The sequence below is a fragment of the Cornus florida genome, unplaced genomic scaffold (genome assembly GCF_030987335.1).
Source record: "Cornus florida cultivar Cherokee Brave unplaced genomic scaffold, ASM3098733v1 CherokeeBrave_3.0.0_Hap2_Chr07, whole genome shotgun sequence".
Classification (NCBI taxonomy): domain Eukaryota; kingdom Viridiplantae; phylum Streptophyta; class Magnoliopsida; order Cornales; family Cornaceae; genus Cornus; species Cornus florida.
This window is the reverse complement of record NW_026775577.1, coordinates 52,318,584-52,337,085: the sequence shown is the minus strand read 5'-3', so window position 1 is coordinate 52,337,085 and position 18,502 is coordinate 52,318,584. Positions and strand designations below refer to the sequence as shown.

Sequence of the window (18,502 nt, the reverse complement as noted above, 5' to 3'; positions counted from 1 at the left end):
TTTCATAATTTGATCCATAGAAGTGAAATGAAAACATAAAGTCCAAAAGGTTGAAACTTTTCATAAAGACGAGAGCAAGCATCAATGTTTAAAGTTTTAGAGACTTAAATACAAAATTCAAGAGATGAAAAATAACTTCTGCATGCAGCTGAATATTTTAATGCTACGCTAACACTCTGCAAGAAACTCAAATGCAAAGATGTTTGTGTCAAAAGTTTGAGAAATTTACATGGAGCCTATGGAGGAAGGAACATCTGAAGATCACCAGCTTGATTGAAATCCTCCAACTTATCTTAAGGTGTCATAATCAGCAAACACGTGTCTATGTTGTACATTAGAAGAAATCATATCTTATTGTTGGGTTGAGGGGAGGAGGTTACATGTCAATTTTACCATTTATCAAAATAATCACCCTCGTATTCAATTTCTGTTTAATTGTTCTGTCTGTCTCAGTAGCATCCTAATATCTTCGATGCAATATTACCAACAATTTTATAGAGAGTAATAGGGAAAGACCTATAAAAACCATCAATTCATAAGAAATACAATGTCATTCCATATATTGTTCTGAACAACTATTAATATAATAGAAGAGAGTCTACTAAAAGAGAATACTTTTAGGAAAAGGGTTAAAAGAACAAATCATCCATACGAAGCTGTAAAAACAAAAAAGAATATTATTAATAAAATATCTACAGTTTCAATGGATTTAATTTATTAGAGAAATAGCATGATTGTTGTTAACTTCAGCTTTTTCACAATGTGTCCCTGAAACCAAACTCTTCTAACTTACACACCAGAGACTACCATGCTCCTAATCAACCATATAATATACGGATAAACACCAAAAACCTTTATTCCAACTGCCTAAATACTAGTGTGCAATATACTTCTACAACGATAATTGATAACTGACATGGATTTTTAATCAATTACCTAAAAAGGAACAGAGAAACAAATCACAATTAACAATCAATTATGGAAAAAACCATCAAACAAATACAACCGTAGAACATATATAATTACCATGCCATCAGGTTGCATGTTAAACACTAAAATCTGACACCCTGCAATTTCTTCATAACACCTCCACCAATAGAGACTTCTTGTATAGAAGTACCATCGATGAGGAGCTCCATCGAAGCCTCCAAATAAACAAATTCCCGAGGCAGTCTGTTGAGTTTAGCACAATTCTTCACATTTAAGAAAACTAGACTCTTGAGATACCTAATTGATGGGTCAATATGAACCAAATTCTTGCAGTCTTCAAGAATCAATCTTTCTAAACTTGCATATGCTGAGAAGTCAGGAGTTCTAACCATGTCAGCACAACCTGTGAGATTTAGAACTTTCAACTTTGTTGCAATCTGCAAAATAAGGAAAAAGAGAATTGCTTAGAATCAATTACACAGAATTATGTGATGAGATACATGAAACAAAAGCAGAGAAATTGATGAAACCTTGATATAATTCCAACCCTCCCAGTCTTCTGTGACCTTGCTCTGTGATAAATCAAGAATGACCAGATTCTTTAGATGAAAATTGGTTGGTCTAAAAATTTGAGGGCATCCGTTCCAGCGAAGCCATCTTAACTTTGAAAGAAGACCCTTAAAATCTCCATCCAGGTTTGCAAAGTCTATTTGAAGGAACCTTAGATTAGGTAGGTGTGCAAATTCTTCATTCGTAAGACAGCATGCCTGTGACTCTAATTCAAAGTTAACACAAAGAGCTTCAATGTGTCTTGTTCCCTGCCAAAAGAGAACCATTAGATAAGTTAAAATATACTAGGGCTATAATTATGATGGACTCAAAAACTAGTATTAATGATGATATTCACTCTCTTTGAGGAATTTCCAGTTTTTATTTCAACTTTTGAGTAGTTCATACATAATTGTGTTAGTAATGTGACAATAAAATCATTGCTTAATAAGGGGCATCTATTCATGAAGGAGTTGGAACTTACCGTATGATGGTTCAATATGTGATAGGCGTCCTCATGAAACCATACCCTACTACGCTTCCCCGGCTCCATAACACTTTCTTGACAGACAATTTCCCTACCAAGGTCTCTAAGCAGATCATGTATCATTAGCTCATTGTTATCTCCTATTTTCACCAATGACATGAGACGAAGAACTTCAATTTCATGTTCTGGATAAAATCCGCAACCATTCCACATGTGAAGAGCAATTCTTCTATCTACTCCAGTGAAAAGACATGCAATGTCGAGAAATATATTTTTTTGTGCAGTTTCTAATGCTCTGAAACTTATAATCAGCTTATGCTGCACCGGTATTCTTTCCAACTGCTTTAATGTATCTTCCCATGCCTCTTTTCCCTTGCCAGATAAAAAAGAACCAATAATCTCAAGAACCAAAGGCAAGCCTCCAGCAGTGAACACAACATCCATAGAGAGAATATCATAGTATTGTGGGGGACGGTCCGTTCTAAAAGCATGTCTGCTGAAAAGTTGAAGAGATTGATTAAAATCCAATTCCTTTGGTTCGTAAGTCCACCAATTGACCTCAGTCGGATTTAGAATCTCTTTTTTCCTAGTTGTGACAATTATCCTACTTCCTGAACCAAACCACTCACACTTTCCCACAAGTGCAAGTGCTTGAAGATGATCTCTGTGATCGGCATCATCAACGACAACAAGAACTTTCTTCCCAGAAAATCTCTCTTTGATTACATTAGTTCCTTCATCCACAGTACTAATGTCAGCACATCTTTGTGTTAAGATGTTAGATATAAGTTGGTTTTGCAAATGAACAAGACCCTTGTGTTGTGCTGTTTCTCTAACATCTGCAAGGAAGCAACAGGAATCAAAATGTTGGGAGAGTTGGTTATAGATGACCTTGGCAATAGTGGTCTTGCCAATTCCTCCCATTCCGTAGATTCCCACAATCCTTACATTACTGGAATTAACGCTCAATAATGTCAACATTTCTTCTACGTGATCACCAATTCCAACTAAGGTTTCATTTACAACCAATGAGTGATTCCTTCTCAGCTCTCCCCATACCTTTGAAACAACCTCCTTTACCAGTTCTCCTTGATGCCTGCCAAACATTATTGATGTCATACACACACACACACACACACACACACACACACATACACATACACACATATATGTATTTATAGGAAAAACGATAAATATATATGGCCTACGTAATTTAAATTTCAACAGTAGTTGTATATTCTCAGAAAGCTGAAAAATAGAAAGCAGCTTCAAAATTCATTTGATGAACAATTTGTCAAAAACCATTGTTTGTAAACTAAGTTAAACTAGTGTCTAATTTGAGAGAACTGAACCAAGGAAGTTCATGGTTGGTTTTGTTGTAGTAAGAAAAATCTACATTAAAGGAAAATAATCAGAAATGTTAAAATAGCAACATCAGTATATATAAATAAATATATACAATTACCTATTCTTGACATTCCATCCGCTCAATTCTCCAACCTCCCTCAAGGCTTTCTTCCATCCCTTCACAGTAGTACTATCATATTTCTTCTCGTGTTCCTGGAAGGCCTGTTCGTAACTCCCCGTCTGGTGTTGCACATCGGATGGTTCGACGTCGTAGAATATGGGTAATATCATCTGCCCGAAAGACCTCTTACACTCAACCATCTGGGTGAGCTCAAGCAGGCACCACTTACTTGAAGCATAGTGTTTGGAAAAGACAGGGATGGATATCTTTGAGTGCTGTATTGCCTCGAGAAGCTCAGGACCTATTTTCTCTCCAATGCGAAGCTCATCGTCGTCTCTAAACGTGCGAATTCCTGCTTCCCCAAGGTCAGTGTAGAGGTAGTCCGTGAAGGTTTTACAAGGGTCTTCACTTCTGAAACTCAGAAACACTTCATAGTCCCATTCTGCAGGTGGAGAGGTGAACAATGAATTATTCAATAGATCGGGTAACCTCTCTAAGGCTGTGCAACCTGACAAATCCAGCATCTTCAAGGATTTCAAAGCCTCAAGACCATTAATCTCATGGAGCTTTTCGCACCCTACGAGCTTTAGTTCTTCCAGCATTTCCATTTTCGATAGATCAGGTAACCTCTTTAAGATTGTGCAACCCGACAAGTCCATCATCTTCAACGATTTCAAAGCCTTAAGACCCTCAATCTCATGTAGCTTCAGGCACCCGACGAGCTTTAGTTCATCTAGCATTTCCATGTTCGATAGATCAGGTAACCTCTCTAAGGTTGTGCAACCTGACAAGTTCAGCATCTTCAAAAATTTCAAACTAATAAGACCCTCAATCTCATGTAGCATCTCGCACCCGGTGAGCTTTAATTCTTCCAGCATTTCCACGTTCAATACATCAGGTAACCTCTCTAAGGCTGTGCAACCTGACAAGTCCAGCATCTTCAAGGATTTCAAAGTCTCAAGACCCTTAATCTCATGGAGCTTCTCGCACCCTACGAGCTTTAGTTCTTCCAGCATTTCCATTTTCGATAGATCAGGTAACCTCTCTAAGACTGTGCAACCCGACAAGTCCATCATCTTCAACGATTTCAAAGCCTTAAGACCCTCAATCTCGTGTAGCTTCAGACACCCAATGAGCTTTAGTTCATCCAGCATTTCCATGCTCGATAGATCAGGTAACCTCTCTAAGGTTGTGCAACCTGACAAGTTCAGCATCTTCAAGGATTTCAGACTCATAATACCCTCAATCTCATGTAGCATCTCGCACCCGGTGAGCTTTAATTCTTCCAGCATTTCCACGTTCAATACATCAGGTAACCTCTCTAAGGCTGTGCAACCTGTCAAGTCCGTCATCTTCAACGATTTCAAAGCCTTGAGACCCTCGATCTCATGTAGCTTCAAGCACCCGGCGAGCTTTAATTCTTCCAGCATTTCCCCGTTTGATAGATCAGGTAACCTCTCTAAGGCTGTGCAACCTGACAAGTCCAGCATCTTCAAGGATTTCGAAGATGTAAGACCCTCAATCTCTTGTAGCATCTGGCACCCGGCAAGCTTTAATTCTTCCAGCCTTTCTAAGTTTGAAAGATCAGGTAACCTCTTTAAGGCTATGCAGCTTGACAAGTCCAGCATCATCAAGGATTCCAAAGCCTCAAGACCCTCAATCTCATGTAGCTTCAGGCAGTTGTAGAGGTATAATTCTTCCAGCAGTTTAGAGTTTGATAGATCTTGTAACCTCTCTAAGGCTGTGCAACCTGACAAGTCCAGCATCTTCAAGGATTTCAAATCCTTAAGACCGTCAACCTCATGTAGCTTCTGGCAGTTGCAGGATTTTAATTTTTCTAGCATTTCCATCTTCGATAGATCAGGTAACCTCTCCAAGGCCGTGCACAATGACAAGTCTAGCATCTTCAAGGATTTCAAATCCTTAAGACCCTCAATCTCATGTAGCTTCTGGCAGTTGTAGAAATTTAATTTTTTCAGCATTTTCATGTTCGATAGATCAGGTATCCTCTCTAAGGTTGTGCAACCTGACAAGTCCAGCATCTTCAAGGATTTCAAAGCCTTAAGACACTCAATTTCATGTAATTTCTGGCAGTCGCAAAGGTTTAATTCTTCTAGCATTTCAGAGTTTGATAGATCATGTATCCCCTCCAAGGCCGTGCACAATGAAAAGTCCAGCATCTTCAAGGATTTCAAACCCTTAAGACCCTTAATCTCATGTAGCTTCTTGCACCCTTTGAGCTTTAATTTTTCCAGTAATTTCAAGTTTGATAGATCAGGCAATGTTTCCAATGATATGCAACAACTCACAACCAAAAATTCCAAGGATTTCAATCTTCCAAGGCTCCTAATTTCCTTCAGATTCTGGCATTTAATCTTAAGAATTCTCAAACTTTTTAGGTTGCCAAAGGAATCAGGTAATTGTCTAAAATTTTCTCCTGACAAGTGCATCTCAATTAATGACTCTAATTTCCCAATGGATTCTGGAAGTTCTTCTAATTCGCAATTCCTTAATGACAAGCATTGCAATTTTACTAGTGAACCAATTGAGTTTGGTAGTTCAGTGATTGGTGAATAATCTAATGTAAGGTCCGATAGAGATGTTAAGTAACCGATTGAAGTAGAAATTTGAGTTAATGAACAACAAGAAGTGGCACTAAGAATTTCAAGCTTCTTCAAAACACCTCTACCAATAGGGACTTCTTGAATAGAAGTACGATCGATGAGGAGCTCCGTTAAAGCTTCCACATAATCAAATTCCGGAGGCAGCCGTTTCAGTTTAGCACAATTCTTCACATTTAAGAAAACTAGACTCTTGAGATACCCAATTGATGGGTCAATATGAACCAAATTCTCACAACCTTCAAGAATCAACCTTTCCAGAGTTGCATATGCCGAGAAGTCAGGAGTTCTAACCATGTATTTGCAACTCGTGAGATTTAGAACTTTCAACTTTCTTGCAATCTACAAAATAAGGAAAAAAAGAATTGCTTAGGATCAATTACAAAGAATTATGTGATGAGACACACGAAATAAAAGTAGAGAAATTGGTGAAACCTTGATATGATTCCAACCCTTCCAGGCTTCTGTGACCTCCTCGCTCCGTGATAAATCAAGAATGACCAGATTCTTTAGATGAAAATTGGTTGGTCTAAAAATTTCTGGGCATCCGTTCCAGTGAAGCCATCTTAACTTTAAAAGAAGTCGCTTAAAATCTCCATCCAGCTTTGCATTGCCAACTTGAAGGAACCTTATATTAGATAGGTTTGCAAATTCTTCATTTGTAAGACAACGTGCAACCTGTGACTCTAATCCAAAGTCAACAAAGAGAGCTTCAATCTTCCTTGTTCCCTGCCAAAAGAGAACCTTAGATAAGTAAAAAATATACTAAGGTTATAATTATTATGGGCACAAAAACTAGCACTAATGACGATACTCACCCTCAAGAATTTCAGTTTTTATTAATTTCAACTTTTGAGTTGTTCATACATAATTGTGTTACTAAGGTGACAAGAAAATGCAGATGCCTCGATAGCCGAGTGGATTAGTGCATTCGGTGGACTTTGAAGTGCCAGACTTCGACTCTTTACATTTACTAATCTAACTTTTAACCTTTCTTACTTTGTTAAAAAAAAAAAAAACAATGACAAGAAAATTAATGCTTAATAAGGGAAGGAGTTGGATCTTACTGTAAGACTCTCCAGTATGTCGAAGGCTTCTTTATGAGACCACACCCTACTACGCTTCCCCGGATCCATAAAGTTTTCTTGACGGACAATATCCCTACCAAGGTCTCTAACCTAATCGTGCATCATTAACTCATTGTTACTTCCAATTTTCACCAATGACATATGGCGAAGAACTTCAATCCCATTTTCCGGATAAAAATTGCAGTCATCCCACATATGAAAAGCAATTCTTTTATCAACTCCAATGAAAAGACATGCAATATCGAGAAATATCTGTTGTTGCTCATATTCTAATGCTTCGTAACTTATTCTCAGCTTCTTCTGCACATGGCCATCTGGCATTCTTTTCAACTTCTTCAAGGTATCTTTCCATACTTCTTTTCCCTTGCCAGATAAAAAAGAGCCAATAACCTCAAGAGCCAAAGGCAACCCTCCAGTAGTGGAAACAACATTTCTAGAGAGAGTATGATAGTCTTTTGGGGGATGGACCCTTCTAAAAGCATTCCAGCTGAAAAGTTGAAGAGATTGATTAGAATCCAGTTCCTTTGGTTCATAAGTCCAATTGACCTCAGTTGAATTTAGAATTTCTTTGTCCCTAGTTGTGACAATTATCCTACTTCCTGAACCAAACCAATCACACTTTCCCACAAGCGCATGAAGATGAATTTTGTGACTGACATCATCAATGACAACAAGAACTTTCTTTTTAGAAAATCTCTTTTTGATGGCATTAATTCCTTCATCCATGGTACTAACATCAAGACATCTCCGTTTTAAGATGTTTGATATAAGTTGGTTTTGCAAATGAACAATACCTTTGTGTTGTTCTGTTTTTCTAACATCTGCAAGGAAGCAACATGATACAAAATGTTGGGAGAGTTGGTGGTAGATGACCTTGGCTATAGTGGTCTTGCCAATTCCTCCCATTCCATGGATTCCCACAATCCTTACATCTTTGGAATTAACACTCAACAATTTCATCATTTCTTCTACATGACCTTCAATTCCAACTAAGCATTCATTTTCAACCACCGAGTTCCCTCTTACTTCTTCCAATACCCTTGAAATAACCTCATCTATCAGCTTTGTTTCATGCCTGCCAAACATAATTGATATAATTTATGTATGGGAAAAATAATAAATAATTGGAAATATTACATATAAATGGTGCTAATGACCTATATTTACTATTTGGTGGAGTCAAAGTCTCATAGTTTCAAAAAAAATGAAGGCATGAAAAAATACTGTTTACTCTCACTTAAGTACCACTTTTAGTGCATGCAGGTTCTACGTACTTGTATGAATAAAAGAGGTACCTTTATGCACAAAATAAAAATGATACATGATGCACAAAAAAACATAAAAATGATACCTGATGCATAAAAGTGGGTACCTCCGTGCACAAAGAGTAGTACTTATATGCTAAAAAGTGGTATCTTAATATGGTAAACAGTGATTTTTCATATCCATATCAACATTTTGGTCAACTTTATTTTTTAGAAACTATGAAACTTTGACTCTATTATATGGTAAATATAAGTCATTAGCACTATTTATATGTAATAATCCCTAAATAATTTTGGCCTACTCGATTTAGGACTCCTAACTCTACCTATATGTAGTTTTCCTTAAATTTTCAACAGTTGTTCTCTATTCTCAAAAAAAACTGAAAAGTAGAAATTAGATTCAAAATTCATTTGATTAACAATTTGCAAGAAGCTGTTGTTTGTAAACAAATTCAAAACTAGTGCCTAACATGAAAGAACTGAAGCAAACAAGTTCATAGTTGGTGGTACTAATAAGGAAAATTTACATAAAAGGAAAAGAATCAGAAAATTACCGATTCTTCACTTCCCATCCCTTCAATCGTCCAACCTTCCTCAAGGCCTTCTTCCACTCCTCCACAGTAGCACTATCAAAGTTCTTCTGGTGTTCCTGGAAGGCCTTTTCGTAACTCCCTGCCTGTTTTTTCACATCGGACAGTTCGACATCGTAAAAAATGGGTAATATGATATGCGACAAAGTCCTCCTACACTGAACCTGTTGGGAAACGTGCTAGTTTTAAAAACTTTTCGAGGGATTTAAATTCATAGATCTTGATTCATCACATAGAGACAAGTTTTATGCAAAAAAATAAAATAAAATATGATGTATTATTCAACTAAAAGATTGAATACTTACATCAAGGTTTGAGTAAACCTCAGATCTCTCCTCTAAAGTGAATGTTCTCACTTATTGTAGATCCCTTTTGCTAGATGCATTCTCCTTGGATCTCCATCTTCTTGGTAATTGTTTTGCCTTTAGGAATCACTCATATGCCTCCATGAATGACCTTGGAAAACTAGGCTTGTGGGAGCCTCCATTAGATGAGAACATAAACCCTAATTTTCTAGAGAGAGAAAATTTATTCCTTTTTCCTTCTCATAAAAATCACCCCCTAAAATATACATAGACCATGTATATTTATAGGCAACATAAAAATAAAGAAAAGGAAACAACAAATCCTTCTCCATCTCTAATTCATATGTCTCAAATCTAATATGATTCCAATATCAAGTTGGGCTATGAGTGAGAATCCATTGGGCCTATTATTTTATTGGCTACAATGAATTAATAATTGGCCCGGTCCATGGACCCAATTCAATTAATTCATAAATTAATTTCTACTCCACTAAAAGAAATTAATTGAACTCCAATTAAATAATAAATAACCTCTAAGTCAATATTGCACTTTGACCCCTCTATGCATAATTAGTTATCGGATAAATATAGCCATCAATCCGACTACTTAATTAATATATTTATTTTGGTACCTTTGATTATTTCTGACTCGATCACAATAAAACATTTGTTTGACAAAAATAATAATTTAAATAAATAAATATATAATAAATCATTTTGTCTAAAAACACACGAAGGCCTTCGAATTTACTTTGTGATCAACCATAATCAATACAAAATAAATACAAGTAGCAATGATGCAAATATTGAAAATATAACCCTCTAACTATTAATTACATAACTACCCAAAGTGTTGGTCTAAGGATCCCGAAGAATCCGCCGAACAAATCAAAGTAATTATTAATTAATAAAAGAGTCTATACTTTTCTCATGCTTATGAGTCAAATGCCATGACGGTAATAGGGAGTAATTGCATACGACGGCTCTCGCAATATATCTCAACCTAACGCGGATCCAGTTCAAGTCTTAATTAATTATGAGTCCATCCATAATTACCGACTATGAACAATTTATAATTACTATTTATATATCATGCATTGATTGTCATCACATACATATATATAAATATTTCTTGTAATTAACAGGACACTATCAATTTCATAGTGAATTGAAACATAATACATTGAATTCACCAATTATATAAATCATAAATATTTCAGATATGTCAGGAACATATGTCAATACAATCCAGATAGGAATTTGCTATGCCAGGGCATATAAATCCCAACAGCTCCCACTTGCCCTCATAGCCAATTCAAATTGCACCTAACTCCAATGTTATCCAGATGATGATCAAAATTATTGATCAATGACACCTTTGATAATGGATCAACAAAGTTGTGTTCCAATGCAATGTTTTAACTACAAGTGCATTTTCTTGCCGGACAATATCATGTCGAACATGATACTTCCTCTCAGTGTATCTTGTTCCTCTATGGAACCTTGGGTCATTGGTTTGGACTACTTCTGCACTATTGTCACAATATAGCTCGATAGGCAGGCTAGTATGCTCCACAACCTCTAAATCAGTGAGATCAAACCAATAGGCTTATATTGCCACCTTTAAGGCTGCAATATGTTCCACCTGCAGGTTTGAGTCAACAGTTGAAATCTGCTTGACAATCTACCAACTGATTTCTCTTCCATTAAGTGAACATACACTAAGTCATGAACCTCATAGTATCTACTTCTGATTGAAACTCAGAACTAGCATACCTGACTAGGACCATATCATCACATCCATAAATGAGTATGATATCATTGATTCTCCTTAGGTACTTAATGATATTTTTCACAATAGACCAGTTGTCAAGTCCAGTATTGGACTGATCTCTACTGACTATCCCTACTATGTAGCGGATGTCCTGTTTGGTATAGACCATGGCATATATGAGACTCTCATATGCCGAAACATATTGTTCCAGTCTCATTTGCTCAATCTCCTCTGCTAGTCTTGAAAAACTAGTTACTAGAGAGAGCGATCCATATCAATAAAGCAAGAACTCATTCTTTGAGTTATGCATACCAAACCTGGTCAAAACTTTATCAATGTAGGATTATTAAGATAAGCCTATTTTCCTTTTAACCTGATCTTGCAAAAGCTTGATCCTAGGAATATAGCTTACATCTTGAAATTCCTTCATTTAAAAGTAATTGAACAACTACCTTTTAATTGATGACAAAACTTCCACGTCATTATAAATGAGTAGGATGTCATCAATATATAGAATTAAGAAAAATAATGACATTCCCTTGTACACTCATGATTTATTCACTAAGAAATCTTCTGGTATCTTTTTGTAGATTAACTTGCCTTCCATAGGAATCACCCTACTAGAAAGTTCTACAAGATCCCAGAATTTATTAGAATATATAGATTCCAACTCTGATTTCATAGTAACTCACCAAAACGATCTGTATCCACATCGGTTCACGCTTCCGTGTAGCTTACTGGGTCCAACTCATGTTTAACAGGGATGTCCATAATGGTCTCACCTAAAAACATGATTCTGTCGAATTAGATGATAATCCTCCCACTACATCAATGTACCGATGCAAGAATCTGTGTAGTAGATGATGCTAACGCATCAATAGGGAATTCATATATTCTCAATCTCTATAATAAGTGTGTTTACATGTGGTACATCTGGTACTCATACCAAATTCTCTAACATTATGCTACTAGGTATGTGATTCATAATATGATTCTCCTATAGATAAACAGTGAGTGAAAACAATCAACTTTTATCTTTGAGATCATAAAATAATCCATCCCAGTGACATTTAGAGTAGCTATCAAATCTAGCATGCCTATGATCTGATTCCAACTTACTTGTCCATATCAAACGCACGTGTGCAAGACTACCCCATATGTGCATATGATTCAAACTAATATTTAGTCAAAAACACAGCTCAACGGTATCCTTGAGACAGACTAAGATGGAATGCAGTTCATAATGCGCATCGATGTCATTAACGCTAAACTCTTAAATGAAAGAGATAATGTGGCATTACTGATCATAGATCTAACCATGTTAAGTGGAATTCTGTTATTCCTATTTGACACCTAAATTAATTTAGCGTCAATTGCGGAAAACTGGTACACATCACCCTCATTGACCATATAGTCTTTGCACTATCCCAAGAAATACTCAAATACTCGATCAGATCGAAGTGTCTTGATAAGTTTACCTAATCTGAGCTCCACATCAGTCTTGACCCTCTCGGAATATACCAAAAGTATAAGACTTGTGTCGCAACAGGTAAATTTATCCAAAACGTGAGTAATCTTGATTGGATGTTCATAAGACTACACGTGTACGTGTGTACCGACTCCAATTGTTCTTTATGTCTATTTCATTTGGCTGATTAAGCCCTTAGAGTTATCTATCCTTCAAAACAAGATTCACAAGTTTGGTTTAGGCTCCTCTGCCTCACTAGGTAATAAACCTTCTTTAACCAATCTTAAATCTCATTTTGATTGATTACAACCCAAAAATAGACACCAAAAATACAATGAGTCAGGAATAACAAATTTTCTCTTAACATTCAATCTAGAAGATGCAACATTAGTTTCTACATCCTGCAAATCTTAAGAGCTTGTGATTATAGTATATTAATCATCTTTCAATACACCAGAAGCAATCACATATCTATTCAATTTTATAAAACCAGTTTTACAAAATAACGATCTAGTTTTTTTATAAGCCAAAAGTGAAATAAGAATGAGATTGCGTTTCACTTCTGTGCATAAAGATAGTTCTCTAATACTAATATCCTCATACTCTCTAATTTCAGATGTAATACTCCCACTGACTTAGTTACAACCTTGGCATCAGGTCAAAAGATAAATATATATCCATATCATCAAGGCTTCTGGATTCCTGAAATCCTTACAATAAATTGCAAACATGTTTAGTGGCTCCAGAATCTATCCATCAGGAATTAATAGACGCAACCACATAACATGGCTCAATGATTAAATATATATTTTCCTATGCCACGTCATTGCTTAAACAGTTTGTCCTTTAGTGTTTTAGTTAGCGACAAAAGAAACAGGTTTCTTCGCCCTCAACCTACACTGCCTTATTCCCTTTAACCTTTTTGAATACCCATGTTTTGTGCTAGTCTAGTCCTATTATCATCCTTCTTCTTTGCTTTGCCCGTCCACTTGGGCCTAGAAGAAGATGGTATAGACTAGGTTAGATTGATAGGAACGCCCATACTTTTGATTATCCCTTCTTCTGTTACCAATTCTATAAGAATATCAGCGAGTGTGAACTCAAACTGATTCCTTATTTAGTTTACTCTAACAGAGTCGAATGAGTTTGGTAACAAGGCAATAATCATGTCAACTTGAAACTTACCACCCAAGTCAGCCTTATTGATCTCCAGCTAATTTTTAAATAATAAACAATCATTTTCCAAAATTTGATTTCAAACTGGAGTTCATCAGGCTATCTTGATGGTATTTAAATTTGACACAGTACTTAGGCATATGCTCTATCTAATCTCACCAAAATATCTCATTGACATTTAATATGATGCTTGAAGAAAATAAAATAATACAAATGTTAGCTTTGGAGTATATTCGAGCTAAACTCTAGAATATTGCACCAAGTCATATCATTCGCCTTATCTAATTTATTAAAAGCATTAATGTCAAATTTGGTATCTCAAAGTAAAAGAGATAGGTATAGGAGTAATAAACACATTTTGTACCCTTACGTTGTGAATAAAATATCTAAGTTCATTTTCCAGTCATTATAAATAAGGTCCAATATCATAGAATATGTAAGCAAGTAGATAAACTGGATTAGACATAATTAATCTGAATATAAATGCATTCATACAATATGCAAGGTGAACTATTAATAATGTCATGCATATTTAAAATTAAAATGAGCTTGTTAACCACATAATACAATAAATCTCAATCGAATAAGAGATCATTATCATTATTGGTGAACAATCCCTTTTAATTAATGCGGGTCCCTCAACTCTGTAGTATAATAAATCAACCAATCAATATGTCAATAACTTATCCTGTTGGAGGAGTTCATTATTACTATTGTTGAGATTCATTTACTATTAGGTGAGCACTTCCATTAAAATAGTATGTGGGTCCCTTAACCACTGCATGAAAAATCGGATAACCAATACACCAATAACTTATTCGGTTGGCGAAGTTCATTATTGCTATTGGCGGGCAAATCCCATCATCTCCATATCTCTTAAGACAATTCCTTGTCTATCTATATGAAATGACTCCCGATTATGTTTAGCCTTTCTAAAATCACCTAGTGTAGACCACTCCGTTGGGGAGCTAACACTATTGATTTTAGATTGAGTGTATAACATTATTAATGCTCTAATGAAAAAATAAAACATTAAATATGTTGTCATTATAATCTAGACTCTTTAAATCATGCGTAGGGCCTTATTTTTAAAGATCTAATTACAATGAACATTTAATATTTTTATTTTCATGAGACAACCATTCTTGTAATATTAAGACTCTTCAAATCATGCGTGGGGCCTTATTTTTGAAGATCTAATTACAATGGTTTTAATAACGAAGGCCATGGGGTAATGTATAAAAATCCCCGTTCCCACTCAATTTTTAGTCATTAATAATTAGGGTTTTCAATTTACATGATATAATGCATGCAAAACGTCTTGATTTTAATCACATTAAATTTAGAAAATATTTGGACTTTAAACGATTCACTAATATTTAATTTGAAGCACACTTTAAAAATAATTTACAAAAATAATTTTTCGTTTCCCAATAAGTGCCCTCAAATTAATTAGTAATCTAATCCAATTAATTTTCATAATTTAATTAATATAAATCAAGCCATTTAAATAAATATCATGGATCCAATGCATGAACAATAATAATTAGCAATTAATTATTTCATGCATCACATACAAATTAAATGGCCAATGGATTCAGCTTTTAACATTTAAAAACTATTCTTGCTGTACGGGCATCCTTCAACTGTCTGTAAACACCCATAGGAAGCTTGTACGCGTCAGGAGAAGCAAAACGCCGCTTGAAACGAGCCCGGAGGACCTCACACGCGCTGGCACGCGCCTAGGGCAAGCTGCACGTGCTCCCACGCGCTCCCACGCGCCGGCACGCACCTGGGGTGCGTGGAATGCACACTCACGCGCTCCCACGCGCCTGGGGCGCGTGGGACGCGCCTCCACGCGCCTTCACGCGCGTGGAGTTCAAGCTCCCTTGGCTGGCGCGTGCATGTGCACTCTCCTGGCGCGTGTGGAACACGCGCCAGGCTCACCATCTTGACGCCACACCTGATCCGGGCCACCTCCGACGCCCCTTCTCGCCGCCGGCGAAGCTCCGGCCACCGGAAAAACGCCGGAAAAATTCCAAAAAATCCAAAAAAATGCCAGAAAATTAAATTAAGCCTCAAAAAATTCCAGAAAAATTCCAAAAAATTCCAGAAAATTACTGAAGCATAATTTAACCCTTTTGGACCTTCTTGAAGCTTCATAGCATCCTTTGATGAATATTGCATGGCTTTAAAAATATTTACAACTTGAAATACAATGGAAAAAATAAATTACATCATTGAACTTTCAAACGGCTAAATCAAAAGCTTCATCCATGGCCCATCCATACATCATCATTCATTCACAATTATTCATACATCATTATGTATCAATATATATCAACATATTAAATCATACATCAACATACATCAATAAAAATATATATGAATATAATTTTGGATCCATGAATGATGATTTTCATAAAATCATGATCTCTAGTAATGAATCAAACCATGCTCTGATACCACTGTTGGGAAACGTGCTAGTTTTAAAAACCTTTCGAGGGATTTAAATTCATAGATCGTGATTCATCACATAGAGACAAGTTTTATGCAAAAAAATAAAATAAAATATGATGTATTATTCAACTAAAAGATTGAATACTTACATCAAGGTTTGAGTAAACCTCAGATCTCTCCTCTAAAGTGAATGTTCTCACTTATTGTAGATCCCTTTTGCTAGATGCATTCTCCTTGGATCTCCATCTTCTTGGTAATTGTTTTGCCTTTAGGAATCACTCATATGCCTCCATGAATGACCTTGGAAAACTAGGCTTGTGGGAGCCTCCATTAGATGAGAACATAAACCCTAATTTTCTAGAGAGAGAAAATTTATTCCTTTTTCCTTCTCATAAAAATCACCCCCTAAAATATACATAGACCATGTATATTTATAGGCAACATAAAAATAAAGAAAAGGAAACAACAAATCCTTCTCCATCTCTAATTCATATGTCTCAAATCTAATATGATTCCAATATCAAGTTGGGTTATGAGTGAGAATCCATTGGGCCTATTATTTTATTGGCTACAATGAATTAATAATTGGCCCGGTCCATGGACCCAATTCAATTAATTCATAAATTAATTTCTACTCCACTAAAAGAAATTAATTGAACTCCAATTAAATAATAAATAACCTCTAAGTCAATATTGCACTTTGACCCCTCTATGCATAATTAGTTATCGGATAAATATAGCCATCAATCCGACTACTTAATTAATATATTTATTTTGGTACCTTTGATTATTTCTGGCTCGATCACAATAAAACATTTGTTTGACAAAAATAATAATTTAAATAAATAAATATATAATAAATCATTTTGTCTAAAAACACACGAAGGCCTTCGAATTTACTTTGTGATCAACCATAATCAATACAAAATAAATACAAGTAGCAATGATGCAAATATTGAAAATATAACCCTCTAACTATTAATTACATAACTACCCAAAGTGTCGGTCTAAGGATCCCGAAGAATCCGCCGAACAAATCAAAGTAATTATTAATTAATAAAAGAGTCTATACTTTTCTCATGCTTATGAGTCAAATGCCATGACGGTAATAGGGAGTAATTGCATACGACGGCTCTCGCAATATATCTCAACCTAACGCGGATCCAGTTCAAGTCTTAATTAATTATGAGTCCATCCATAATTACCGACTATGAACAATTTATAATTACTATTTATATATCATGCATTGATTGTCATCACATACATATATATAAATATTTCTTGTAATTAACAGGACACTATCAATTTCATAGTGAATTGAAACATAATACATTGAATTCACCAATTATATAAATCATAAATATTTCAGATATGTCAGGAACATATGTCAATACAATCCAGATAGGAATTTGCTATGCCAGGACATATAAATCCCAACAGAACCATCTTGGTGAGCTCAATCAGGCACCACTTACTTGAAGCATAGTCTTTGGAAAGGACGGGGATGGATATCTTGGAATTCTCTATTGCGTTGAGAAGTTCAGGACCTATTTCCTCACCAATATGTAGCTCATCATCGTCTAGAAACGTGTCAATTCCTGCACCCTTCAGGCCCTTGTGTAGGTGGTCAGTGAATCTTGTACGTGTGTCCTTGCCTCTGAAACTCAAGAACACTTCATACTGATCCGGTCTTGCAGCTGGAGAGGTGGACAATGAAAAGTGTTCAGAGCTGGTACTGTATGTGTAAATGAAGTGTTGACGATCTTCTTCAAAACGAACACAAAAAAGGTGAGGAGAATTGCAGGAAGTGTTATGAGACAAGATAGCCATAAACAGATCGTTGAATCCATTTCAAATGTGTGAGAGGAGAGTCTCAGTACTGTTGAGTTCCTGTTAAGGTTTTTTTCCTTTCCGTATATAAGTTCCTGTTAAGTTTCAGTGGCTAGAAATGAAAATGATGGGAACTTAACTTTTTGTCACATCGTTTATTATTTAATTTTCACATAGTGACAGTGATATGCAACCCAACCCTTAATTTTCACGTCGTTTTTGACTTTATTGTCTATCATTCGGCACATGATTCATGATAGTGAAGTGTAATCCAACCCTTTTTGACCTGGATATCGTATAGCAAACGGCAATCCTTAAGTAAAATGCAGACTTTCTTATATTGTTTTTGTGTCTGGCCCCCTTATCTCTTGGACTTGGTCTTGTTCTTTAGTTGCTTCCTTTTGTGGCCTTTCTCGATCAATACAATATTTTTATTAGGATAAATTAAATTGACCTTCCCTAAGATCTGATTTTCACATAGTAACAGTGAT

At 35.8% G+C, this 18,502-nt stretch overlaps 2 protein-coding genes across 2 annotated transcripts; both read right to left on the bottom strand.

Annotated features, from left to right (window-relative positions):
- Nucleotides 1-1,651: 1,651 nt before the first annotated feature.
- On the bottom strand, nucleotides 1,652-3,073 carry LOC132266217 (disease resistance protein L6-like). The gene is made up of 2 exons (XM_059767070.1): nucleotides 1,964-3,073; nucleotides 1,652-1,705 (listed from the first exon to the last, which is right to left on the bottom strand). The coding sequence occupies exons 1-2, from the start codon at nucleotides 3,071-3,073 to the stop codon at nucleotides 1,652-1,654; spliced, it is 1,164 nt and encodes a 387-aa protein (XP_059623053.1).
- Nucleotides 3,074-3,427: 354 nt separating this feature from the next.
- On the bottom strand, nucleotides 3,428-18,011 carry LOC132266216 (disease resistance protein L6-like). Its single transcript, XM_059767069.1, has 6 exons — nucleotides 17,625-18,011; nucleotides 8,963-9,084; nucleotides 7,276-8,218; nucleotides 7,123-7,233; nucleotides 6,491-6,784; nucleotides 3,428-6,397 (listed from the first exon to the last, which is right to left on the bottom strand). Exons 1-6 carry the CDS (start codon nucleotides 18,009-18,011, stop codon nucleotides 3,428-3,430), a joined length of 4,827 nt encoding a protein of 1,608 aa, XP_059623052.1.
- Nucleotides 18,012-18,502: the final 491 nt, after the last annotated feature.